The sequence below is a fragment of the Miscanthus floridulus genome, chromosome 14, assembly GCF_019320115.1.
Source record: "Miscanthus floridulus cultivar M001 chromosome 14, ASM1932011v1, whole genome shotgun sequence".
Lineage (NCBI taxonomy): Eukaryota > Viridiplantae > Streptophyta > Magnoliopsida > Poales > Poaceae > Miscanthus > Miscanthus floridulus.
Window position 1 is genome coordinate 39,241,471 of NC_089593.1, and position 27,033 is coordinate 39,268,503.

The 27,033-nt window shown below is 41.8% G+C and overlaps 1 protein-coding gene across 1 annotated transcript in view; it reads left to right on the forward strand.

Moving 5' to 3' along the window:
- LOC136503378 (two-component response regulator ORR24-like) overlaps nucleotides 1-26,642 on the forward strand; it is a 34,364-nt gene extending 7,722 nt beyond the window's left edge. Inside the window, exons 2-8 of the mRNA XM_066498471.1 lie at nucleotides 21,887-21,913; nucleotides 22,006-22,119; nucleotides 22,257-22,415; nucleotides 24,538-24,918; nucleotides 25,183-25,259; nucleotides 25,382-26,260; nucleotides 26,583-26,642. Of these exons, the coding sequence (XP_066354568.1) occupies nucleotides 21,887-21,913; nucleotides 22,006-22,119; nucleotides 22,257-22,415; nucleotides 24,538-24,918; nucleotides 25,183-25,259; nucleotides 25,382-26,260; nucleotides 26,583-26,642 (1,697 nt within the window). The remainder of the gene's footprint in view (nucleotides 1-21,886; nucleotides 21,914-22,005; nucleotides 22,120-22,256; nucleotides 22,416-24,537; nucleotides 24,919-25,182; nucleotides 25,260-25,381; nucleotides 26,261-26,582) is intronic.
- Nucleotides 26,643-27,033: the final 391 nt, after the last annotated feature.

Here is a 27,033-nt window from a genome sequence, read left to right on the forward strand (position 1 = left end):
AGTTTTTTAATGACTAGTCAACAGTTCAACACCGACAGACTCGTCTTTCTCACACCTGCATGTCCACATTGGAATGCATAAATCTCAGACCTAGCCCTTGTTAATTTGGATCATTCATGTGCTGATACCTTAACACAAAGTACCACTATAAACATTGATACAGTAGTGTGACTGGTATTCAGCAGAATGTGGTTTTGAATGTGAGTGCCTGTTCTAACAATATTGCCTTTTGTCATGATTTGTCCTTTTGGGTTCTAACAATATCTGCTGAGTAGAAATAATCCTTGCATTTATATTATTCTTCTTACATTGTCATTTGTCAGTATTACGATGATCCTCAAGTTTTAGTAAAAATTAAAAATACACTATTGTGGCCGGTGGCTACTAATCTTCTCTATACTTGCTGTCTTCTCTGTACTCCTCTTCTACTACTACTCTCCTCTACTCCACTCTACTCCTCTCCTCTCCTAAGTAGCTGTTGCTTTTTTTGCTACTTCTACTACTTCCCTACTACTACTGTCTACTACTTCTGATTGTCCGATCTGCTTATTAGGTTTGGAAGATATTAAGCATATGATGTTCTTACATTGTCATGTTTCTTTTTCTGGGAAGCAGCACCTGCTTTTTTTTTTGCCAAATCTCCCCTCTCCTCTATTTGTTGCCACCTTTCCTATCATCTATGTTTTGGAAGCAGCACCTGCTTGTTTTTCGCCAAATCTCCCCTCTCCTCTCCTCTCCTCTCCTTTGTTTTACCGATGATGAAATCGTCCAAGTCCATGCATTATATAGAATATGAGCTGATGATCAAGAACTTGTGAGGAACTTGGCATCATTAGTAGCCACCCCTACATTACCTTCTCTCTTCTCTGTTATGATGCCTTGATGCTCCAAGTTCAAGATCAGATGATGATTGACATATTTCTAAGGCCTCTATCACTGCTACTTCTCGTTTTTTTTATATATTGTTGTTTTATAGGACTACTTTGGTTTATAGATCTTTTTGATTTCTTATACCTTCTCACGTACCTAAAGAACACTTTCTTGCATCTATTAGAACAAAGCGTGAAATAATGTCGCGGACACCAGACAGTGCAGCCCGATGCCCGGAGCATGATGAGCAGCCAACCCTTGAGGAGCAAGCACTAGAGGACCAGCTTACTCAGGAACAATTCAATAAGGAGGTAGAAAAAGGATCTAGAAGTGATGCTTACTTTGGAGCAGTGTGACGAGGAGAAAGGCCCCGAAGGAGAGGCTGCTGAAGGCGAAGAAGAAGAGGATGATGATGATGATGATGACTTATAAGAGGGATATGTAAGTCCCGAGGATCATTTCCCACATGAAGCCAGAAGGAGGCCAACGGAGGAAGATTTGGACAAGGACTTTGATCCGAATGAGGAGGTGGGGAAAAAGCCTTAGCTTGTAAATTTTGCTAAAGCTTTGGCTGTGTTATCTCTGCTAACACTTTGACCTGTCGTATATATAGGTCCCTCCTAAAACTCGGAAAAGATGACATCGACATCCGTGACATCTCGCTGGACAAGACAAAGTAGAGGAAAGGAGAGCAGAGGCAACAACCACATAGACAGATCACGATGCCTCTGCTCCATAACCTGAAGACACAACCATGACTACCAAGCCTAAGAGGAAACAAGGGGATAGAAAAGGAAATCTATATCCAGATAAGGCATGCTATGTGATAATGGAGGTCAGGCCAGCAGGGGAGGTCCTTGAGCCAAAGAAATTAAGAGGACGATTTCGTAATGCGATCGGGGCCCTAGTAAGAGATAAATTGAACCCATCAATCCCTAACTGGAAAGGGGTACTAGAGAACAAAAAGAATGAACTATGGGATAGTCACCTGAGGGTCAATTTTAGATTTCCGGAGGGTAAGCACGAACTAGTAAAAAAATGCTGTCAGGATGATGGGAGAGGTATTCCGATGTTGGAGGTCGGAGCTCAACACGAAGTATATCCAAAAGGGATTAACTCCCTTCAACGAGTTTGGCAAAATAACTCCTAGTCAATGGGAGGAGCTCGTGGCTCAGAAGACTTCACCGGAGGCATTGGAGCTCAGTGCCCATAACACCGAGCTGGCAAAGAGGAACAAACACCACCATCATCTAGGCCCCGGTGGCTACTATGCCAAGGAAGAGCAGTTTAGGAAGATGGACGAAGAGGCCGCAGCTGTTGGGAATATCGATGTGATGAATCTGAAGGTACGCTCAAGGAACTAGATATATGCGAGGAGTATAGAATCATCCGGCAGTAATCTTAAGTTTGATAAGCCAGAGACCCAAGAGGCGGTATCAAGGATACTGAAATATGCTAAAGACAAGGAGAAGGGCTCCTTCAATCCTTCCAGAGAGAGGGACAAGCTTAGCCTTGGCTTGGGAAACAAGGAGCACACAGGCCGCACCAGGGGGCTAGGGAAAAGGATGACCTGGAAGCAAGGATCCAAAGAGGACACGCACATATACAAGAAACATGGCCGAGACCAGGAAACTAGTCTTGAGCTCCAAGTGAAGGCTCTAGTTGCGAAGGCGCTGGAGGAGCAAGGACTGTCTACGGAGCCACGGATATTAGTGACGCCACCAGGAGAACTAGCATTAGTTGGCAGCCCTCCAAAAGTTCCTAGCAGCCAAGGTTCCACTACAGCCACAACCCCCATCGATGGCATATGGGAAGCAACTAGTTGCACCTTGGTGTTTCTAAGCGGCTGACATAATACTGTGATGGAGGTGGCAACGGGTGTGGCACATCCTCCCGGTGGCTTACACCACAATAATAAGATACCACCGGACTACACTAGGGTCGAGGTGCATACCATGAAGCCTGAGTTCATGCAGTGGAGGATAGACTACGCAACTCCTGAGGGGCTAGTGTTACTTGGAGACATTATTGGGTAGTTCATCCTCTGGCACAAATGGGACATTATATTGACTGCTTCTTCACCGCCTCCCCCTCTCCCAAATTTGGAGCGAGTTGTTGAGGTTGGGGAGATATTTTCACCATCTCGTGACCACCACGTACCTGAGATGCCACATTCTTCCCCGCCTCCTAGAGAGCATGTGCCTGATGAGATGCCACAACCTTCTCCAGCTCGTACCAAGCAAGTGCATGATAAGATGCCACAGTCTTCTCAACAAGCACAGCCAATACATGAACAACGAGTGCCTCCTGAAGAAGGTGATGCACAAGAAGACGAGGATGTGCCTGAATGGGAACTTCAAAAGAAGATTCCAATCAACATAAGGCCAGCTTATGTTCTGGTGAAAGACGTCTCGTCGGTGTCCAAGTGGTATTCACATGACTAGTTCAAGCCTAAGAACCAAGTTAAACAAGTCCCATCACGGGGTTCTAAGGAGGCCGTAACTAGCAAACTCCACCAAATTGCAAAGCAGTATCCAAATGTTGATGACATCAAATGGTCAAAGGATTGCCCAAAAACATATGAAAGAGGCAAGCCCTTTATACCAAACCGGGACATCCGGCGCCTACCACTTGAAATGAGAAGGTTCCATGATTGGTACTTGCGTGTTCTCCCAACGAGCATAGATCTCGTACAAGCATGCTTCCCCACCGGCACATTTGGAAGCCTAGCTAGGAAAATTGTCTTTGAGTTCAATGACATGCACACATGCTTTCACCTAGGAGAAATGGAGATGAATCTAATTCGCACGTGGTGCTTGTAAGTCCTTGTCCTCCCGATATGATATGAATGTAATCTTTGAATTTTGTTGTAACTAACCAACGTCATGATTTGTAGAATGCAAGTGCACATTGTCAAACAAATGCCAAGTCTAAAAGCCGGGTATGTAGACCCTCAAGCTATAGTCCAACCAAATTTTAATTACCCTAAATAGTGGACAGTGGATGCCAAAGAGCTAGTTGCTGCAAAGACTCTTCGGGGGAAACAACGCATCTGTACGGCGAAACTAAAGGAAGAGCCCCTTAAGGTTACGGCATACATTGCTCTGGCTTTCAAAAATCTACAACAACACTCTACTATATGGCTACCATACAACTTCGAGTAAGTTCAACTATATACTTAAAGCTTTGTTTGATATATTTTATTCGATGCAAAAGAGCTTATCTAGTTCTATGATTAAATCCATGCAGCAACCACTAGATTTGTATAGCCGTTGATGTTGGGAGGAGCATGGCATGGGTCTTTGATTCAATAGATAAGGACCCAGCAACATACAAAGACTTCATATCGATTCTCAAGATGTATACATATCGACAATCCTCATTAGCTTATATGTTTGTATACATACTTGTAACGCTCACTTATGGATACTAACAAGTTGTATTTGCTAAAATAATTCGAACAGGACATTTAGGTTCTATGTCACTCATCATCACGGAAGGCATGATCCAGCGAGGAAGGAAAAGCTGGCTATAAAAACACTATGTGCAGTAAGTGTAACTTACTTCTTCAGTACTCCGTTACATGGCTGTCAAAAGCATTACCTAACATTTTCATATGCAAAACATACAGTGCCCCAAGCAGAAGCCTAGGAGTGTACATTGTGGATACTATATATGTTCTATGATGAGTAACACCAGTGCCTACAGGAGACACCCCTTAAGGGTAAGTTTGAACCTCTTCATCAGTAGTATAAAAACTTTGTACATGGTATGAAATACTAAACCAAAACTTGTTCTCTTGTAGTGGAGAGAAGAGAAAGGAATGAAAAAGACCCATACAAGGATGACCAACTCTTAGAGCTTGTCGGCGACCTTTGCAACTTCATATTGGACCAGATTGTACACATCAAAGGCGCCTACCATGACCGAGAGTCTGACTTAGGTAGAAATCCTCAGTACCAACACCTTCGTGAGACAGAAAGGCTAGCTCTAGGACATTGATAACAATGTGTATGGAATTTGTATATTAAATGATGGATTGTATATATCCTTACGAATTGGACTTGTAATTATAGTTTATATAATACTATTCTGCTTGTAGTCGCGTTCAGAACGTTGGTCGCGGGGCGTTCGGCAACGCAAACGCGGTTCGGAACATTGGTCACGGGGCATTCGACAACGCGAACGCTGGATGGAATACGCGGAAACAAACAGTTCTGGTCAAATTTGAATTGTAAATTTGAATTTTTTTGGCGGGAAAACGTACTGTAGGGGCGGTTCTAGATTGAACTGCCCTACAAACAGGTATTATAGAGGCGGCTGGCACTACAGCCGCCCCTACAAATCGATTTGTAGGGGCGGTTGGTGATTGAGCCGCCCCTACAAATCTATTTGTCGGGGCGGCTCGTAATACCAACCGCCCCTACAAATCGATTTGTAGGGGCGGCCTAGGAACTGCCCCTACAAATGCATGATTTGTAGAGACGGTTCGGTAGGGGCGGCTGGCCAAACCACCCCTATAAAGGGTTACTAGCTGCCCCTAAAAATGGTTTTTTGTAGTAGTGTATATCCACATGTTGTACTATTATATAGTACTATGTTCTTCTAGTTGAATTGATCTTGCCAGTTAGAGTATGCCTAATAATAAAATCCACTGCTACCTGTACATATATTTATAGGTTATTTTAATTTTATAGTAATTGGCTACTAGGACATATTTCATTATTAATACATGATCTACTTTCTTCTCTAAAAATTTTTATAAGAGTATGTCAGCTAGATGTAAACTTACAGTCTACTTCTCTCTCTTTTCCTCTCTCTCTTTAAAGCTCGCTTATGTCACTTTATTATAATTGCTCTTAGGCATTACACGGTCATGAGTTAGACAACCATCACTAGTAGAGAAACGACCTTTGATCCCGCCTCAAAATTTGGCTTTAGTCCTGGTATTTTTCGCGTCCGGGACTAGAGAGACCTTTAGTCCCGGTTTGTAGCTTCAACCGGGACTAAAGGTTAACTTTTACTCCCGGTTGGTACCTTCCACTGGGAGTAAAAGTCTACTCCCGGCTTGAGGCTCCGTCCGAGACTAGAAAGGGACCTTTAGTCCTGGTTGGTAGCTCCAATTGGGACTAAAGGTCCCCTCCTATATAGCCTTTCTTCCTACCCGAGTCTGAGCCACTTCGAGCTCAGTGTTTTCTTGCTTTATCGCCGGCCTCTCTTCTTCCTCATCGCCGGTAATCACAAGATTTTCTTCGATTCCTCCATCGATTCTTCGGTTATAAAGGTTACCAACTTTATACTCTCATATTTCATCAGTAGCATATCTCATTTTGTAGACTAGATATATGTGGTTTTTTATGGTGGAATTTTTTTTATTTGTAAGCCATTTAAGCTCAAAATCACTATAAAGTTTGCATATTTGGATGAAGGAAGGTTAAAGTAGTTATTCAAAACTAGTATTCAACTTTCATTTCTAGCATGCATAGCAAACTTCATGGTTTAGAGATATAGAGAATTTTAGAGTTTTTTAATTTTATTTGTTTATAAAATAAGAAATTTATATTATATTAAAAATGAGTATAGAGAGTAGATGGCAACTGCTTCTAGGTCATCGGCCTCTCATCGAGTTCCAAAGTGACTGAGGCCGGACCTCCCTCTCATTGCATGCGGCAAGTGTGAGGAGAAGATTGTGATGGAGTACCAGGTGAGGAAGGAGTGTCCCAACAAAGGCCGTATCTTCTACAAGTGTTCGGATCGCAATGTGAGTTATTTTATCGAATTTGATGATTATGGTTAATTTATACTTATTTTCATGATGATTGTGATTAAAGTTCTAATTTTTTGTTTTAATTTCAGTGGGATGGCACTGGATGTTCAGGCTGGTACTGGGAGAAAGAGTATGTTGAACACGTGCAAAACTCTCTTGCACAGACGGCTACGATGGCTGATGAGGCAGTGATCCTATGGAAGAAGCCCATAGATGTTGAACAAACGCATGATCTATCTGTTTTAGTTGGGATTGATCACAAAATCCTTGTGATACTGAAGTGCATTTTAGCTTTAGTTTTTTTATTGGTAGTTGGGATTGTTTACATTGTAGCGAGACTTTCATAAATTAATACCTTGTGTGGTGGCATGCATGTCTTATAATTAACTAATTATGTTATAGGTTTTAATATGGTATGTATGTCATGTAATGCAGATGAGCTGGCATTGGATGTACAATGCTGATCGCCGCTCCCAAGAGTTCATTGAGGGCGTGCATTCTTTCTTATGTGTGGCCGAGGCAAACAAACGCGATAGTTTCATGTGCTGCCCATGTGCCATATGTAAGAATTTGAAGGAATATGCTAGCTCAAGGAGTCTTCATTCACACTTATTGAAGTTGGGTTTCATGCCAAACTATATTTGTTGGACGAAACACGGAGAAACCAGGGTTGTAATAGAAGAAGGTAAAGAAGAACAATGGGATGATGATGACATTATAGCTGAATATGGTGCCTTCAATGATACTACAATGGGGGAAGCTGAAGAAGAGGTAGTGGCAGAAGGTGAGCCTGCTGATGATCTTGGTCAGGCCATTCATGACGCACAAAGAGAATGCAAAAGTGAAAAGGAGAAGATCAAGTTCGAGCGCATGCTAGAGGATCACAAGAAATTGCTATACCCAACTTGTGATGCGGGACAAAAAAAGTTGGGTACCACACTGGAATTGCTGCAATGGAAGGCAAAGAATGGTGTATCTAACAAGGGATTTGTGGAGTTACTGAAAATCCAAAAGAAGATGCTTCCGAAGAATAACGAATTGTCCGTCACTACATACGAAGCAAAACAGGTAGTCTGCCCTTTGGGATTAGAAATCCAGAAGATACATGCATGTCCTAATGACTGCATCCTCTACCATGGTGAGGAGTACGAGAAGTTAGATGCATGCCCGATATGTCATGCATCGCGGTATAAGATCAGGCGAGATGACCCTAGTGATGTTGAGGGCGAACGTCCCATGAAGAAAATCCCTGCCAAGATTATGTGGTATGCTCCTATAATACCACGCTTGAAACGTCTGTTCAGAAACAAAGACCATGCAAAGTTGTTGCGATGGCACAAAGAAGACCGTAAGGTAGACAATATGTTGAGACACTCTGCTGATGGGTCCCAGTGGAGAGCAATCGATAGAGAATTCCCGGAGTTTGCAAATGACGCAAGAAACTTAAGGTTTGCTTTAAGTACGGATGGTATGAATCCTTTCAGGGAGCAGAGCAGTAGTCATAGCACTTGGCCTATTACTCTATGTATCTACAACCTTCCTCCCTGGTTATGCATGAAGTGTAAGTTTATTATGATGCCAGTGCTCATCCAAGGCCCAAGGCAACCTAGCAACGACATCGATGTGTACCTGAGGCCACTAGTTGAAGAACTTCTAATTTTGTGGAATAGACCAGGTGTATGTGTGTGGGATGAGCACAAACAGGAGCACTTTAACCTACGAGCATTGTTGTTCATAACAATCAATGATTGGCCTGCTCTAAGTAATCTTTTAGGACAATCAAACAAGGGATATAATGCAGGCACGCACTGTTTCGATGGCATTAAAGGTATATTCTTGAAAAAATGTCGAAAGGCCATGTACCTTGGCCATCATCGATTTCTTCCTGCGAATCACCCCCTAAGAAATAAAGGCAAGCATTTTAAATGTAAGGCAGACCACCAGACCAAGCCGGGCAACCGAACTGGTGAGGATGTACTCAATATGGTCAAGGATGTGAAAGTAGTATTTAGAACGGCACATGGCAGCAAACTTGTTCCGAACGATGCCGACGGTCACGCACCCATGTGGAAGAAGAAGTCTATATTTTGGGAGCTACCCTATTGGCAAGTCCTAGAGGTCCGTAGAGCGATCGACGTGATGCACCTGATGAAGAATCTTTGTGTGAACCTGCTAGGCTTCATGGGTGTGTATGGGAAGCCTAAGGACACACTTGAAGCACAACAGGACCTGCGGTGTTTAAAAGAACGAGACAACCTACATCCAGAGAAGACAGATGATGGATGCCATTACTTAAGTCCTGCCAGCTACACTCTTAGAAAAGAAGAGAAGGAAAGCATGTTTAAATGCCTAGCAAGCATCAAAGTACCATCTGGGTTCTCCTCGAATATAAAGGGTATAATAAATGTGCTAGAGAAGAAATTCCTAAACTTAAAGTCCCATGACTGCCATGTGCTAATGACGCAATTGTTTCTAGTTGCATTAAGAGGAATTATATCTCTAAATGTACGTCTAGCCACCGTGAAGCTATGTGCATTCCTCAATGCAATTTCTTAGAAGGCAATCGATCTAATGGATCTAGATAAACTATAGAATGATGTGGTTCAATGTCTTGTCAGCTTTGAGTTGGTGTTCCCTCCTTCCTTCTTTAATATCATGACACACCTTCTAGGTCACCTGGTCAAGGAGATTAGCATTCTCGGTCCTGTGTTCCTACACAACATGTTCCCCTTTGAGAGGTTCATGGGAGTCCTAAAGAAATAGGTTCATAACTGTGCTCGTCTAGAAGGAAGCATCGCCAAGGGCTATGGAACAGAGGAGGTCATTGAGTTTTGTGTTGACTTTATTCCCGACCTTGACCCGATTGGTGTTCCTAAATCGCGACACGAGGGGAGACTAAGTGGAAAGGGGACACTAGGGAAGAAAATATATTGGTACGCTGGACAATTATTTTAATAAAGCACACTACACAGTTCTGCAAAACTCCTCCTTGGTGACACCATATATCAAGACACATAAAGAGTTGTTTCGATTCGAGTTTTCAAGGAAGTTTGAAGCTTGGATTACGTGTCAGCACATGGAAACTTTTAGCGACTGGTTGCAAAAGAATGTCAAGGTGATGAGAGTATTGATGACCAACTGTATTTATTGGCTAGGCAGCCATCGTGGCATATCCTCACATACAAAGGGTACGAGATAAATGAGAATACATTTTACACAGTAGCCCAAAATAAAAGGAGCACCAACCAAAACAGTGGTGTCCGCATAGATGCCACCGACCCTAATGGAAATAAGCAAACATATTATGGCCGCATAGAGGAGATATGGGATCTAAACTATGCATCTACTTTTAAGGTACCTTTGTTCAAGTGCCAATGGGTAAAGGTGACTGGAGGTGGGGTAGTAGTCGACAACCAGTATGGAATGACAACCGTGGACCTCAACAATATTGAGTACAAAGACGAACCGTTCGTCCTTGCCAAGGATATGAATCAGGTGTTCTATGTCAAGGACATGTCTACAAAACCGAAGAGAGGGAAAAACAACAACGACCCAATCATTGATCCAAAGCGCCAAATAGTTCTTTCAGGGAAAAGAAACATCGTCGGAATTGAAGACAAGTCAGACATATCAGAAGATTATGAAAAGGATGACCGAATTCCACCCTTCACAGTGAACAAAGACCCAAGCATCCAGCTAAATGATGAGGACACTCCATGGTTACGGCGCGATCATAACCAAGGGATATACGTTAAGAAGAAGTTCACTATTGTGCCCGCTTGATATATATAGTGATGTATTAGACCTATTATGTAATAATTGTGACTTCAGATTTTTTTGTCGTGTTTTTGTATTTTCTAAGGTTTAAATAAATTTTCTACTTGGCGGTGGATTTCCCATGGAGAATGTGTGATGAAAAACCAAATGATCAACGTTAATAAGATGTGAAAACTTATTTCCTATCGAAAAGTAATAGTTTTAATGATTTTAATCAAGTAGTATATTTTTGCATGGTGCAAATTGTAATTATTATTTACACAATGTTAAATATTTATACAGTAAAACAAAAGAGTATAGGTTACAAATTTTTGTTGTGTATAATAATGCAAAACCAATGCCAGGAATATTTATTATAATTTTTTGGATTATATTTTATTTATTAGGGAATTAATAACTGTCTGCATATTTATATAAAAGAAATATATAAAAAAAGGAAAAACTTCTGGATCCGGTAGGAAGCCAACTGTAGCCCACCTTTACTCCAGGGTCGATCAACCATCCAGGACTAAAGGTGGGGCTACGTTTTCGTGGCCCGCCAAAAAAATACCTTTAGTCGCGGGTCATGGATGCACCCGGGACTAAAGGTCAGACCTTTAGTCCCGGTTCTTACCATCACCCGGGACTAAATGGATGCATCCAGGACTAAAGGTTAGACCTTTAGTCCCGGTTCTTACCATCACCCGAGACTAAAGGCCTTTAGTCCCGGTCCGTGGCTTCACTCGGGACTAAAGATCCCTAATATATATATCGCCTCGTCTTCTTCCCCCATCCATCGTCTTAATTCTTCGCCCGAGAGCCACCATGCCGCCGCCGCTCCCCATAGCCTCCAGCCGCCTCCACGTGCCTCTCTAGTCTCTCGCCATCTCCACCAGTGGCCCGGATCCACGCTGTGCGCTCGTCATCCCCTTCATCGGAGCGCTCATCGTCCCCTTCATCGAAGCGCTCGCCGTCGCCGTGCACTCATCGTCCCCTTCACCGGAGCGCTTGCCATCGCTGTGCGCTCATCGTCCCCTTCACCGGAGCACTCGTCGTCGTCCCCTTTGTCAGAGCGCTCATCATCGTCCCCGTCGCATCCTCGTCGTCGAGAGATCACCTCTGGCCATCCTTGTCGTCCTCCACCCTCGTCGTCCTCGTCAGCAACAGTGTGTGCACATAGATAGATTTTATTTGTAGATTGTATTTGTGTATGTGTGTGCTCGGACCGACGGCCATGGAGAGGGAGCAGGGCCATGGAGTACAGCTCTGGAGGACTTCGGGCGTGTTTGGTTCATGCCTTCACCTTGCCATAGCTCGCCATGCCGAACCAGCGCCGAACTTGTTTGGTTCATGACTTCCGATCCACTCGTGTTTGGTTCATGCCGAACCTGCATTTCTGGCTGATTTCATCATCGCGTTTCTGCCGCAGCTGCATCATCGGCGGCGTTCGTAGGCACGAACCAAACGGGCGCCCTTCATCTCCAATGTACCATTAGAGTTTATTTTATTTCATCGGTGGCGTTCGTAGGCACGAACCTGAGTTTTTAGCATTGAAAGAACAAATAAAGGAAACAAATAGCCCTGATTTGGATAGGAATTTGTAACTGTCAAATATATGACTCCAACATAATAAAGAGAATATATGGCGCTTCTTCATCATCAAGGGATAGATTGAGAGATGATGATATTTAGTGCTATTTAGTTTGGCGAGGGATGTTTAGCTACATCAGCGCACATGCTATCAATTAAGTCGAGACGCAATCACACACATCCACGGACGACATCAACCGTACATAGCAAAGATACATGTATGTGTTTCACCTTGTATGTACCTATCTAGTTTGTTTTGGTTATTGTCCGGAACATATATGTGGCTATCAACCTCATTGTGGGTGACTCGACAGCTCCTTTTTCCTACACCTTATTTCTCATACACCTATCTAGCTAGAACCCCGGCTAGAACCTTATTTTAAAATATGAAAATACAAAAAATTGTAGAAAATCCGTACTAGTTGAACTTGCGGACCGTGTTCATCTCTGCTAGCATGTTCTCTGCCGAGCGGTAATGGACATCAAGGAGGAGCTTTGATTCTATGAGGGAGAGCGGCAACGGTCGTGGAAGACCGTGTTTCCTTTCTCATAGAAACAGAGCTCTTCCATGGCCAAGTACGGTGCCGTCCGGTGGAGAAATGCTCGCTGAGATGATCACGTAAGCAAGGTCAACTAGTATGGATGGTTACTTATTTAAACATGTTTTTGAGCTAGAATTTGATGTATATTTGATAACTTCAGACCTACAAATGTCATCTACAAATGTTACTATCCTCGAGGTGGCACGTCCTGTAGTAGTCCATTTTATAGATATAGTTTTTATTTTTTGTAGATATATCTAGTGGAGTAAAAGTTAGATGGCTGTCCCGAGAGACAACTTGGATGAAGAAATGATGGATATTATCAACACCGGCACTCAATTTGCCGGTGGTGACCAGCAGGATGTAGATGACGGGAGTCAATACCTGGCTCTTGAAGATAACCAAGAAAATATTGTGCAAGAAAATACTGGCAAGGTATATATATTTATATATATATATTTGAATATTATATATATATTTTGAACATCTATCATCTATTATGTGTACACATGATATTTATTTATTCTTTTTTTATACGTAGCCCTCTAGATCGACGACCACAACGGCGAAAAGCAAAAATATTTGAGGCCCGAAAAAATCATTGGGGGGCGCTATATAATATCGGAATTCAATATCGAGACAGGCGAACCACTTGGTCCACATGCAAGGAAATTCGTGCAACACTGTGGGTACCTTGTAAGGGACAGTCTTCCGATCAGTGCCCGTGAATGGAAGCAAAAGATCAATGAGCCTCATGTTAGTTTTGTCTCTGATCTTGATAAGAATTTAATTTGGGATGATATCCTTTAACATTTCACATTGCAAGCGGATGATTATGATGCTATCAACGATGATGAATTGAAGGAACTAGTTCGAAAGTGGGCTATGAAGAAGATGGCCACACAATTCCAGACTTTGAAGAAATCCCTATACATGAAATATGTCAAGAAGAACCTAGCGCCCAATTTCAATACTAGCGGCCCGCTCACAAAGTTGAGGCCCTACTGGAATGATTTTGTACAGTACAAGACATCTGAAGAGGGTGAGGAACGGGTGAGAAGGAACCAAGAGAATGCCCGATAGAAGGTATACCACCATGGCATGGGATCAGGTGGCTACGCGATTGCCATTCCCAAGTGGGAGAAATGGAAGCGGACATTCTTGCTAAGGGTATCACACCAAAATCACTCAATTGGCCCAAACGCGCGAAGAATTAGTTTTTCGCTCATGGGGTAAGACTGGACCTAGAGACCGAGAAGCTGGTTCATGGCATAAAACTCAAAAGAGCAACACAAAGATTGTCTATGCTCTACAAGCTAAAGCTATTGGTGCGTTCAGGCCCAATAGAGAGAAGGATGAACTGCCGTATGCCATCGGGACCGCTGAACACAGTGGCCGAACAAGAGGTTTAGGACAGAACATTTCTTTGGGAGCATGGTTTCCCTGACGACAGAGATACCTATAGAAGCCGACAGAGAAGGAAGGATGAGGATACAGCGCGGATCAATGGGTTGGAGGAATTGGTTCGTGAGTCATGGGAGGCGTTGCTTCAAGCACAGGAGCGCGAAAAAGACATGCAAGCTAGAATGCATGACGGAATCAGAAAGCAAGTGCAAATAGCAATAAGTGCCCAAAGGCAGGCATCAGATCCAGGAATCAACATTAATATTAGCCCCCCTGGTCAGTTGAAAAGCAGCTGCGCTTCCACGGAGTTGCCAAATCAAAATGACGCAATGCTACGTTTCTCCGTGGATGACATCACTACACCATTTACATCATGTGAGCTACATATTCCAAAAGAGAATGCCACAATCATGGTGGCTCTCGGTGTTTTTTTCTCCTCCAGATCCTACCAAGACACCAAGAATCCATGGGGCAATAATACCACCTGGATATGTTAGCGTCTCAGTGGATAGAGTTAACAAAGGTTTTAGTGATCTACCTCTTGACATTCTAGGAGGTGATGGGGAGAAGACTCTAGGAGAAGCAGAGAAGACATTCATACTATGGCGCAAGCGCTACATCATTATTCCTGGGGTCTCTAGTCCACCGCCGCCTCCTCAACTGCCAGACAATAGGTGCGGACAAAAGTGACGAAATAATTTTTTTCACAAATTTTCTATTGACATGCATGATTAATAATAACAATTTCTTATACCTAATTATTCTTTTTTGTAATCACACAACAGGGCCTCCGCCAACCTAAGTATAATTATTCAATCTACAGATCATCATAGTGCTCCGGGCAATGATTATGCAACGCCGCCACCGCCTCCACCTCCAAGGAGGTCTTCACCGCCACCACCTCCAAGGAGGTCTCCAACGCCTCCAAGGAGGTCTCTAGCTCCTAAGAGGTTTGCCCCGCAAACAAAGCCATTGGCCCACCAGCTGGCAAAGAAGAAAGCCTCCTCTAATCCTGTTATTCCTCGAAAACTGTCTTACGAGAAAAGTGAAAAGGAATTAAAGGATGCAGTACAAAAAGATGTGAAAAGTTTCTTCGAAAAAGTAAGAAAGCAACGAGAAGCGAGGGAGAACCCGGAGAAACCGTACTTGTACCTACCTCCAGATCTTCTAAGAAAGAAGGTGGACCAGAAAAAGCGGGAATCTCAAAAGACCCTGCCAAAATAGGACTACGACCGCTCTCTCACCAAGTCATTTGAGGTGGCACAGAAAAAGACTAGAGCAGGGAAAGGTGTTGCACAACTCGGACAACAATGGCAACAATCAGTCCCCCCTCTTGTCATTCGTAATGAATATAGTTCAAACTTAGACTTACTGAATGTCGATTATGAGGAACTAATTTGTTTTTACGAGGAAACTGGTTTAGACCTTGCCCAAGTGCTCGCTGAAGGACCATCTGCTCTAAAAGTGGATCCTTAGAAGAAATCTGAACATGGAAAGAGTCTATACAACCCTGAGGCATTAGGTGAACTGGGTACGCAAATGTACCTGCTAAACAAGTGGTACATGGCGGCGTGTGAACGGGGAGAGACCTTTGTTTCTATTAGAGTTAGAAACCAACATTACTTCCGTGGCGATGACATTATATATGTCGAGTTTTTAGAATTACACCAACTATGCCACCTGGACTCTCTCGACAAAAGTCTCATTAGCTGCTATTGTCTATAAGTGTGATTATTTTCTACTATTAAAGTGTATATATATAAAGCTACATGTATATATATAAATTATATATCCTCACACTATATTTTTATATATGCAGATATGAGATGACAGAACTCAGAAAGAGACACGATAATGATATTGGTTTCGTTGATCCAAATGTCGTATTCAAACACCCTGATCCCCCGCCTGGATGGAAAGCTGAACTCGAGAAAAATCTCATGAGGTTCTTAGTGAACTAACAAAACAAGGACATACTATTCCCCTACAACTTCAAGTGAGTGTTAAATAATTAATGTCGATCATATGAACATTTGTTCAATTATTTGCTTACTAGCTAAGCTATCTTCCATATATATATATATGTTGACTCTAGTTAATGTCGATCATATTTGTGTATAAAAACATATGCAGCAATCACTGGATATTGATGGTCATCGATATGGCCAATAGTCGGTTGAGCATCTTAGACTCGTTAAGAAAAGAGCAAAGAAAGTACCAAGACATGATAGATATTACTACATCTTTGATATAAAGGTTGTCTTATCCAACTTGAAATTTCAGAAAGTTATGAATTTACTATGGTGCACCTATTTTTAGAGGAGGCCCAAATCACCAACCGCCTACATAAATCCATTTTAAACGCGGCCAGAAGGTCTATCTGCCTCTAAAATAGACATTTTAGAGGAATTCGACTTTCCAACCATCTCTAAATTAAAATACGGGCATTTCTAAAGTAGCTTGGCTTTTCAGCCTCTAAAAATTGTTTTCAGACGCGGCCGGCTCACAAACCGTTAAGCAGTTATTGATTGAGCCGTCTCTATGTAAAATGGAGCTAAATTTCGTTTCTGTAGTAGGGATGTACTCATAATCTGGCTGCGAAAAAAAATCTATTCCTTCTAATATAAACAATATATTTTATGAGTATCTAAGGCCTGTTTGGCAGAGCTCCACCAACTCTAGATCCATAAAAAACATATCTAGATTCACTTTTCCAAGCCAATAACTTTTTGATCCACCGCAGATCTGCTGCACGAAAACCATGGATCTAGAGTGTGCTCCACCAAAAACTTGAGTTTGGTGGAGTCGGGGAAAATTAACCACCGCCGCCGCTCGTTACGCAGAAATAACTATTTGTGTTTTGTTCTGTTTCGCTTCTTCTCCCCTGTACTGTGTCCGTCACTACTGTCCTCGCCTCCACCGACACCAGCGAGCACCACCCCCATCGCAACTGGCCTTGCCCCTTGCCCCCAACGATGGCTAGCCCCCAGCAACCATAACCGGCCACCGTGGCGCGCCTGCCCCCAACTTGCGCCATGGCCGCACGCAACCGGTCGTGGCCGCCTGGCCGCACCCGGCTGTGGCCAAGGATGTCACGCCCGACCGTGCCCGCGCCTAGCCGCGTGGCTGCACCGCCGCGCCTGACTGTGACCGCCGAGGCGGGACTAGCTGTGGCCGCGTGCCGCGAGCCACGCGGTTCCTGTGCCTGCTCGGGCATGAACTGAGGAAGAAGAACCTCTTTTGTTCTTTATTTTTTTCGTTTTTCATTGTGCCCCCTGAATATGTTTTTATAATTCGTTTTTATAATTGATATATATGTTATTAATTCCCTGTTTACATATAATAAATAAGCGAGCTAAAAGATACGCAGGTTGACTGGCATGGACCACATTATGGTTATCACCAGGTCAGCGTTTGCCATACCACGATCCGCACGACTCCCCCGCCGGCACCTCTCCACGCAGCAGATGCACCAACAGAAAACAAATTGAGTGGCCGATCGATAGTGGGGATGGAGACTCTCATGAAATTAAAGCAGGTCAGAGATCTCCAATTGCGTCGTGTACACCATGCATGGACGGCGAGTATCAACATCTCGGGAGGCTCCTCCATCAGGACCGGCGGCGAAGACCGGCTGCTGCAGACTACAATTCTTAAACCGTGGGCGATTCTTCTGTGGTTTGGCTGGTTTTCCATACATCAAGAGACTAAAGCGAACCACAGCACACACAGCAAACCTGCAAGGCTAAGGCTGGTGGTCGAATGTACCACCAGGTTTCAAGAACAAAAACAGATACGCATCATATGTGAGCTTAGAAAGTCAAATCCCACGTATAGCTATAAATAAGAGTAATATTAATCGACAATGCTAAATATATAACGTAGACTACAATTCTTAAACCATGGGCGATTCTTGGGTGGTTTGGCTGGTTTTCCATACATCAAGAGACTAAAGCGAACCACAGCACACAGAGCAAACCTGCAAGGCTAAGGCTGGTGGTTGAATGTAGCACCAGGTTTCAAGAACAAAACCAGATACGCACCATATGTGAGTCCAGAAAGTCAAATCCCACATATAGCTACAAATAAGGGTAATATCAATAAACAATGCTAAATATATAACGTATTTAGTATAAAGAATATAACCTTAGATAGCAAACAGCGGAAAGACAACTCTGATCTTTGGGTGAAGACTCCAATTCTATAGGAACAACTGTCTGGTTGATCACAAGCCTAATTCTTCCAAACTCTAGCAATCTAGTACCCATTCGGGATTTTTCTAAATAATTGAAAAAATAAAGCAAGCGTAAGTACATATCGTACTCAACAAATATAACATGGAGTTCACGAGGCTCAAAAGGCTGACACTGGTTTAACTGCGATTAGCTTTTAATTGTCACAATTTTAGTATATGAGTAGCAACAAGTTTATCACAAACCCACATAAACTCATGATCAGGTAAACATGAATAATGAATAGCATAAACAGTATTCATTAGAGAGTATCTTTATCATTAGTGTTCATCATCATTAACCATTAATGATCATCTATTTCGTAAATGTTTCAAGGCCACTCGTGACCGTGAGCGCGACTGATATACCAGTTTTACACTCTGTAGAGGTTGTACACTTTCACTGTGAGTCGTGATTTACCCTTTCGCCCGAGGTAACTAATCTCTTGACCCACTTCCAAGGAAGGTCGACAGGGTTCACTATGAAGCCTTTCAAAGGTTTGTCTAACAAGTTAGGGCCATTAGATTCACTCGACAAACAGATGTAGAGCCCCCCTTCCCGATAACACAATGACGCGCAATCTATACACAAGGGGGCAGAGGACGCACTATACCCGATTCGTCAAGCCATTCTTACGCCAATAAAGGTAACCACTAACAAGCTAAAAAAGATCCTTATACTGAGCTAAAGCCAGAGCCATGTAGCCCTCACAGCTGTACTATAAGTCCCTGATGATCACTTACAGATAAGTCCTTAGGGAGAGGAATCTAAAGCACCATAAAAACAACCCAATGTTTTAGCCCCCTTGTTTCATATTGCTAAAAAGTATCTTTTAGTGTTTATTGCATATACCATTAGAAGTTACAAGATCATGGACTTTAATTGAGCACTAGCATCATACTACCCAATACAATACCCCATAGGTGACAAAGGTACAAGGTAACAAAGTACTAAAAAATTCTTAGTGGTAGTCAAGATAGATATATGCAGCATGAATTAAATGATTAAAGATGTATAGGACAATAAGAAAGATCCCATGCTATACTTGTCTTAAACTCAGATCCTTCTTCTAGTCCAAACCTTCAAAGGAACTCCTTGATCAACACGTAAAGCTCACCGACTGGAGAAGATCATAAAGCACCACATAAGCATACATGCAATCATACACGAAGCAAACAATAGAACTAAATTAGAACAGTACACCAAACATATGAAACAGCAAGTTAAAAGGTTTTAAAGATGTTCTACACGTCGCTACGAACACAGACACGAAAAGCACGCTAATCAGAACTATGGTCGTAAAGATACGACTACATGATTTTATATTATAATAGAAAAGAGAAGACTATAAGCCTGATTTATGTTAATTAGGAAAAACTATGTGAGTAGCATTAATTTAGATTAAATAAATCATATTTATACTTAAAAACTGAGTTGAAGCTAATCATATTTTATTTATAAATATTTTGATATCATTTATGTCGATTAAACTTTAACTTGCAAATATAAACTAACATGTGAGAACATCTAATCAAATTTGATGTGTGTTTAGACTAAACATATTATAATTTAGAAACATATTTATATTAGCAACTAGTCATGTTAAAACTTATTTGCAAAAGAGCATTGTATATAATTATGTTGCTTTTCATTATAAAAACTAGTTGCATGCATATTAATCAAATTAATATTTAAGCATATATATATATATATATAAGTCACTTGACATGAAAAACGACAAGACTAGCATGTAGATCACATCGATACGAATCTAACACAATTGGAATGACTCAAAACGGACTTAAAATGAATATACGACGACGATATTACGAACTGGTGGTAATTTCGTAATTACCTGGTCTTCATCCTTTGGCCTCCCGTATAGCCACCACACAGCCATGGCTACAACAGCCGCGCAGGGGTGGGCTCGACTTGTTGCATGAAGGAGAGGATGGCCGGGCTGGGAAGCGCGGCGGCGACGGCGAGAGAAGAAGGAGAAAAATCTAATTTACTATAGGAGGGATTTTCCAATGGTGACGACAAGAGAAGGAGGAGAAAAATCTAATTTACTACGCGGGGAATTTCTCAAACTAGAGGCTCCCCGTATGGTAGTTTTGATGTTCTTTGCCCAAGGGGTTGGTACATATTTATAGGGAGAAAAACTCCACGCATCTACATCAACTAGTAATATGGTACTAATTAATGTTACATACTCCACATTTACTAATGGGCCTAAATAATTATTAAAGCCAATTAATAAATAAATGCATGGGCCTTTAGAATTTATTAGGATTATTGCACATAGGCTTTGAGCATCGGAAAAAATGAGAGATTTATTATTTTCAAAATTAATTAATTTCGTGGATAAAATAATTCTAGAAAAGTCTAGAATTATTATTTAAGCCGCGAAAAATACTCCGAAAGCTCTGAAAATTTGGGAAAATTTTTCAGAGATATTATGGAATATGAGGAACCCAAATAAAGTATTTGGAGCCCATGATAAGATAATTTAGAGCATCTAAAAATTAAATTATGCTCACAGATAAGTAGGAACAAGTTCCAGAAAAAGCTGAAAAAATTCCTAAGAAGTTTGTAGAGATTGATTGACGGATGGAGAACTAAAAGGAGTGATTTGTGTTAAAAAAAAGATTTTAGTAAGCTCCCAACAAAAACTTGAGCCAAGAAACAAAGAATTTGATTGTACAAAAAGATAAAGACGTGCTGAAGACGAAAAATCGATCTACTAACGCATTTTAAAGATTTTGCTCACTCTCAACACAGAAGCAACAAGCAAACATCATATCATCCAAACGCCCGTCAAAATTAGAAAACTTTGAAAATTCACGTTTTTCCTATAACTAAATTTGCGCTAGCTCAAACTAAACTTGGTAAATTTTATCCAAATATTAAAATAATTTATTTTATTTAGTGTTTTCTATGCACAACCTAAAATCAGAAATTTTAGGATGCGACATCGAAGCATAGGATAACTGAAGGCGGGAATTAATGCACATCGCAAGGATGAACACCTTCCATTTTTGCAGCTGCGCGCATGCATTCCGATCCGTGCTCTTCCCCTAATCCCCTTGCCCCTCCGTCGAACTCTGTTGTAGACCGTTACTCTTAAACCTTGGGCGATTCTTGGGTGGTTTGGCTGGTTTTCCATCCATCAAGAAACTGAAGCGAACCACAGCACACAAGCAATGAGCAAACCCAGCAAGGCTAAGGCTGGTGGCAGCAGCACAGGATAACCGAAGGCAATTAATGGACATCACAAGGATGAACGCCTTCCATCTTTGAGCCGCACGCCTGCATTCCGATCCGCGCTCCTCCCCCGATCCCCCTTTCCCCTCCGTCAAGACTCCACTGCAGACCGCAATTCTTAAACCATGGGCGATTCTTGGGTGGTTCGGCTGGTTTTCCATCCATCAAGAAACTGAAGCGAACCACAGTACACAAGCGACGAGCAAACCCAGCGAGGCCAAGGCTGGTGCTTAGCTAAGCCATGTATTAATGCGAGGGAAACTCCGCATCGCAAGGATGAACACCTTCCATCTTTGCAGCCATGTGCATGCATTCCGATCCACGCTCCTCCCCCAATCCTCCTTGCCCTTGCTATAAATCCCCCCTTCCCATCTCACTCGCTGCATTCCTCTTCTTCAATCTTCACCCGGAAATCGCCTCGCTTACTTAGCTTTTCCCTCTGTCTCTGTTGCATCCTGAAGGTTCTTGGACGGAAACCATTTCAGCAGGTAAGAAAGTTCGAGTCTTCTCGGGTTCCTTGCTGGGATTTGGTGGTCGGCGGTTGCTTTCTTGAAACTGATCTTGTTCGTTTTTTATATAGGCGAAGAGATGGACGCGGACACATTCCCAGCGGGGCTGCGCGTGCTCGCCATCGACGACGACAGCGTCTGCCTCAAGATCCTAGAGAGGCAGCTCAAATATTGCAACTACAATGGTGTGTGTTCTTGCCTTCTTCTTAGCCGCCCCTATTTCCCCCGATTCCGTTGTGATACAATTTTAGGCGAGACGATGAAATTTTTGACGGTTGGGTGATTTTGTTTTTACGGTTGGAAGTCTGGTGCTGTGATGCAGTGACGGTGGTGTCGGACGCCAGGATGGCGTTGGACATGCTCAGGGAGAGGAAGGACGGGAACCAGTTCGACCTGGTGATCAGCGACGTCGTCATGCCCAACATGGACGGCTTCAAGCTCCTTGAGCTCATCGGCCTGGAGATGGATCTCCCAGTCATCAGTAAAGCCGGCCCTCGCTCAAACTCATTTTCCCATTTTTATGCATGCCATTCTTCTGATCGTGCAGACAATAGCAATCTTGAGAATTTGTAGTACTACCATTTTTTTGGATAGATGCATTGAACGGATTGCTTATTATAACTCAATAGAGCTGCTGGTTATGAATGTTTGGGCAGGATATCAATAAATGATACATATGCCAATCATAAATCTTGATTTTGGGGTGCATGTGTTCAGATACAATAAAGCTAATAACTGTTTGTGTTCTAGTTTTGTATGTCACCATCTGTTCCTTAGTGCTAAGTAGAATGGAGCTGGCTGCTTATTTTTGTCATTTGTATAGCTTCATATTCACAGTTTGTTTGTAAGCATTGCATCGAAACTAAAACTTTGTCCGTCGTTTTCGGTGTCCATTAGACCGTTACTTTTTGTTCATAAGCGCATTCATTAGCCCTATGGAAAGTACATTTTGTTTTTATACTTGTGTGTGTATTTTTTGTATAGCCAAGTCGACCATCTAAATAGTTACATAACATTGATGTTTCCAGTTTTAGTTACATATATGCTACAGTTCCCTATATGTAATTAAGTTTTGTTGTTTTGTCGTTTTGTGCACTACCATTGGTTTGTCAAAAAGAAAATTATTTCGCCAAAACATTCCTTCTGAAGTACTACCGTTTGGTCAAAAATAATTTTTCGCATTTGACTTTGCACGGTTCTTGATGCGCATCTTTTTTCACTAAAAGGTCAACGTGTATCTTTGACCTCTAATTTGTTCTAGAATATTTCTTAAAATTCTTCAAATTCATGAGGCTTTGCAAGTGTTTCGAATACAAATCTATACATATAACATATATATCTTAAAACTCATTAATTTAAAAGTTAATAATGTTTGTATTTTTCGACCAAAGCTTGCCCAAAATGACATGATTTTGCGACCAGAGGGAGTATCTTTCTTTTGGAATTGTATTGTTGTTATATACTTTGCTGATGCGGTAAGCACCCTTTCCTATGTCTAATTGGTCTTGGGGTAGATTTATCATCTAAACCATTTTTTTCCTTTCATTTTCTTGCATTTAAGAGGGGAAAACCTCACTGCGCTATGGTTCAAACCAGCTACCCCTTCTAGCCATAACTGAAGATTGTCCACTAGGCTGTGGCCTAGGGCTAATGAACTGTTTGGTTCAAGAACTATAATGTAAATGACAACGGTAATAATTCACACTCGAGTGCCAGTGGTAACAAATTTAAATAGGCCGGTATCAGTTCCCAGCGTGATATCTCATTACGGCTGGACATAGACAAACATGATTTAACATCATCTGTTACCCATCACATTACAAAATATGTCAACCAAACAACACGTAAGATGTAAATGCAAAGTAGGAAGCATATTAGTGAACCATTTAGAAATTCACATTTTCAGATTTCATCTAACTTTTTTTTACTGCGTTTGGATCGAAATTTCTGAAACTTTGTGAATTTCATTAATTTCAGCTGCAAAAAGAAATTTTCAACAAACCCAAATCCAAATCGCTGAGTGAATCTAGCTTCTGAACTGTTGTTTGTAGTTCATTTGATATGCTACTTTTTGTCCGTATGTAGTAGGTGCAATCACTAACTACTAAATGTTGTTTCGTGTAGTTTCGTGTGCTACCATTTGTTCGTATTTAAGTAACAGGAGCAATCAGTCTAACAATTGAATCCTATCATTTATGTGTGGTTTCATACGTTGCGATGGATTAGTAAGCTCTAGGTGCAACCAAGATAACTTCTGAATTTGTTGCCTGCAGTTTGGTTCATTATTATTGATTTTCATAATAACTAGTCGTTTCCATTAGGATTTGAACAATGCCCCATTCTAATAAATTTGTAAAGTTTCTTTTATGAAATTATTTGAAATGACAAAAGTGGAAATGATAGAGAATTGCATTTACTATGTGTATGACACATTTTCTTAAAAATGAAAGTAAACAACAAATGTAATGCCTAAAGAAAACAGAGATTGAAAAATGTGCCTAGTCAATTGAACATGAAGGCCACTAGATCATTCATTGTTTAGTCTATTAAGCTTGTTGACTTCTGTATGAAATAATTGACATATGTTGCCTTATGTCATGCAGTGCTATCCGTAAACAGCGAGACGCAGACTATAATGAAAGGGATAAAGCATGGGGCATGTGATTATTTGGTAAAACCAGTGCACCTTGAACAGCTTAGGGGCATATGGACACATGTGGTGAAGAACAGTAAGACTAATCCACGGAACAGCATCAACAGTGGCAGTGATGATGATGTTCAGAAGTTGCCATATGGAGATGGTGATAAAGGTGTGAAGGATGGAGCAAACCATAGAAACAAGTATTCAAAGAAAAACAAAACGGTTGTGGATGTTTCTAATGAGGACAACGAGAACACATCAGCCCAGAAAAAGCAAAGGGTCCAGTGGTGTGGTCAACTACACCAGAAGTTTGTAGAAGCTGTCAGTCAGATTGGCATCGACAGTAAGTTCCACTACTACAGAAAATCTTTTCCAAGGCATTGGCCTTTTATTTTCCGAGGCGGGCGGGCTGGGCGGCCACCTCCGTAGGTCTGGATTAACCATGACCTTTGGACGGAGGCGGTTGCGTTGCCCGCCTCCGTTAATCCAAAACGCCCGTCTCTAATAAAGTACTGTAGTAGTGTTCTCACGTTCATGGCTTTATCTAACAACAATTTTTCTGTTAAATATGTTTCTCTTAACAAATATTTTGTTGCTGTAAATGCAGGGGCTGTTCCAAAGAAGATATTAGAAATCATGAATGTGGAAGGCCTTACAAGAGAGAATGTTGCTAGTCATCTGCAGGTTTGGTTTCTACTCTTATGCTCGATCACTATGCTTGTGTTCCTATCCACTATATTATTGTTAAAGATATTTGGACAAAACATGTTTCTTAACAAAATGCTTTTCCTATTTTGTGATTTTAGAAGTACCGAATCTATCTCAGAAAGCTCGGTGATGGCACACTGAGGAATTCCAATCCATTTGCTGTTGAAACTGAAGCATTGCGGAGAAACATGCATGTCCCCTCCTTCATTGGCTCTACGAGCTCAAGCAACCATTCTTCGTCTCGTTCTTGCAGCTCCTATGCGAGTATATTGCGTGGAATGATTTTGGGATCAAGTAGAGGTATTCCTTTCGAAGACATAGCAAATGATGACATGCTGGCTCCTTCTGGTCATTTACCATTGCAGTCTCCTGAGTTGGTGAAACAGCCTTCGGTTCAGCTTCAATCATGTTCTGCTGGCCGATTTAACGTTGCTAGGGAAGTTCACCAATTTTCAGGACCTAGCAACTCCTCGAAAGCTGTTGTGCCATCAAGGTTTTCTGATCTTGGTCATAATGTTGGAAAGCCTGAAGATCCTAAGCAAGGTAACATTTTCAAGATCAACCAGTTGTCTAGACTTGCACACTCCTCTGGACAGATTCCAACTTTCGGAAATGAGTATCAGAAGAAAATCACAGGAATCATGGGGAAAGCCGTACCAGTGGTAGGTTTCAGAGAGCAAGTGGCACCATTTAGCTTTGGGAATGACACACACTCTACATTGACACCGATTAGGAATTCTGCTTTGGCTAGTTCTTCAAGCACTAGACCTGACCTTCAAATAGACAATTCTGCAATGCTGACCCAGGTGCTGAATGGCGGTGGTGCAAGTGACAACCACCATGATGGTAGCACCGTTAATCATCAAGCTGTTAGTGACCAAGTGAATAACATCAATGAATTCCTCATGGGAACAAGTGAGGCACAGAGTGTGGACAGTGATGACTTGGATGATTTCCTTGCTTCCTTGGTTAATCAAGTAAGATCCTTTCTCCTCCTTTTTATGCATAAAATCTGTCTCTGTCCTTATTTTCATTTTACTTCATTTCACATTTTTGTGCAAAAGTAAATTAACACATGAGGAATTTACCTAACTAATGTCGGTTTAATTACTTCTAGTTAAATAAAAAATACTTCTAGTTGTTAGTACTCGGTGCATTGCTCAGATTCATTATGCTTGTTCATGCATAACCTGACCATAAGACATGTTAAATTGCTACCTTATTTTAAATTTACCCCATCTAGACTAAGGATTTGCATGTGGAATTGATGATTACTACTTATATGATGTTTTCTTTCAGAAGGATTTCGTCAACAATGGTGATTGTTTGATTGACGGGGATTGGGAATTTGCCCCTTGACTCTAGAAGAGAGATATTTCTGCATCGCCTAGCTACTGACCAGTTCATGGTTCTCGCATGTTGTATGTGCAAATTTGCACTGTTTGTAGTAGGCTAGCTAGAAGCAGGCCATCTTGGATGGAATCCCCATGTTTCTCTAGTGTAGTCATGCTGGTTCTCTTTTGTATCGTCTATAGCTTTTAACCTATGGTCTTAAGTTTGGCGGGAGGTGTGGATGTGCCACCCCTGCCAACCCCCGATCTATGTGTTCCTCTTCGGCTTGAATTTTGATGATCATTTTTATATAAAACAACCTAGTCCCTCTTTGGGTCCTTTTTTAAGCTGTGATCATAGACAAAGTTATGTAAGATAGATCCAGTTTCCATGTATGTTTTAGCTATGTAGTGGTATG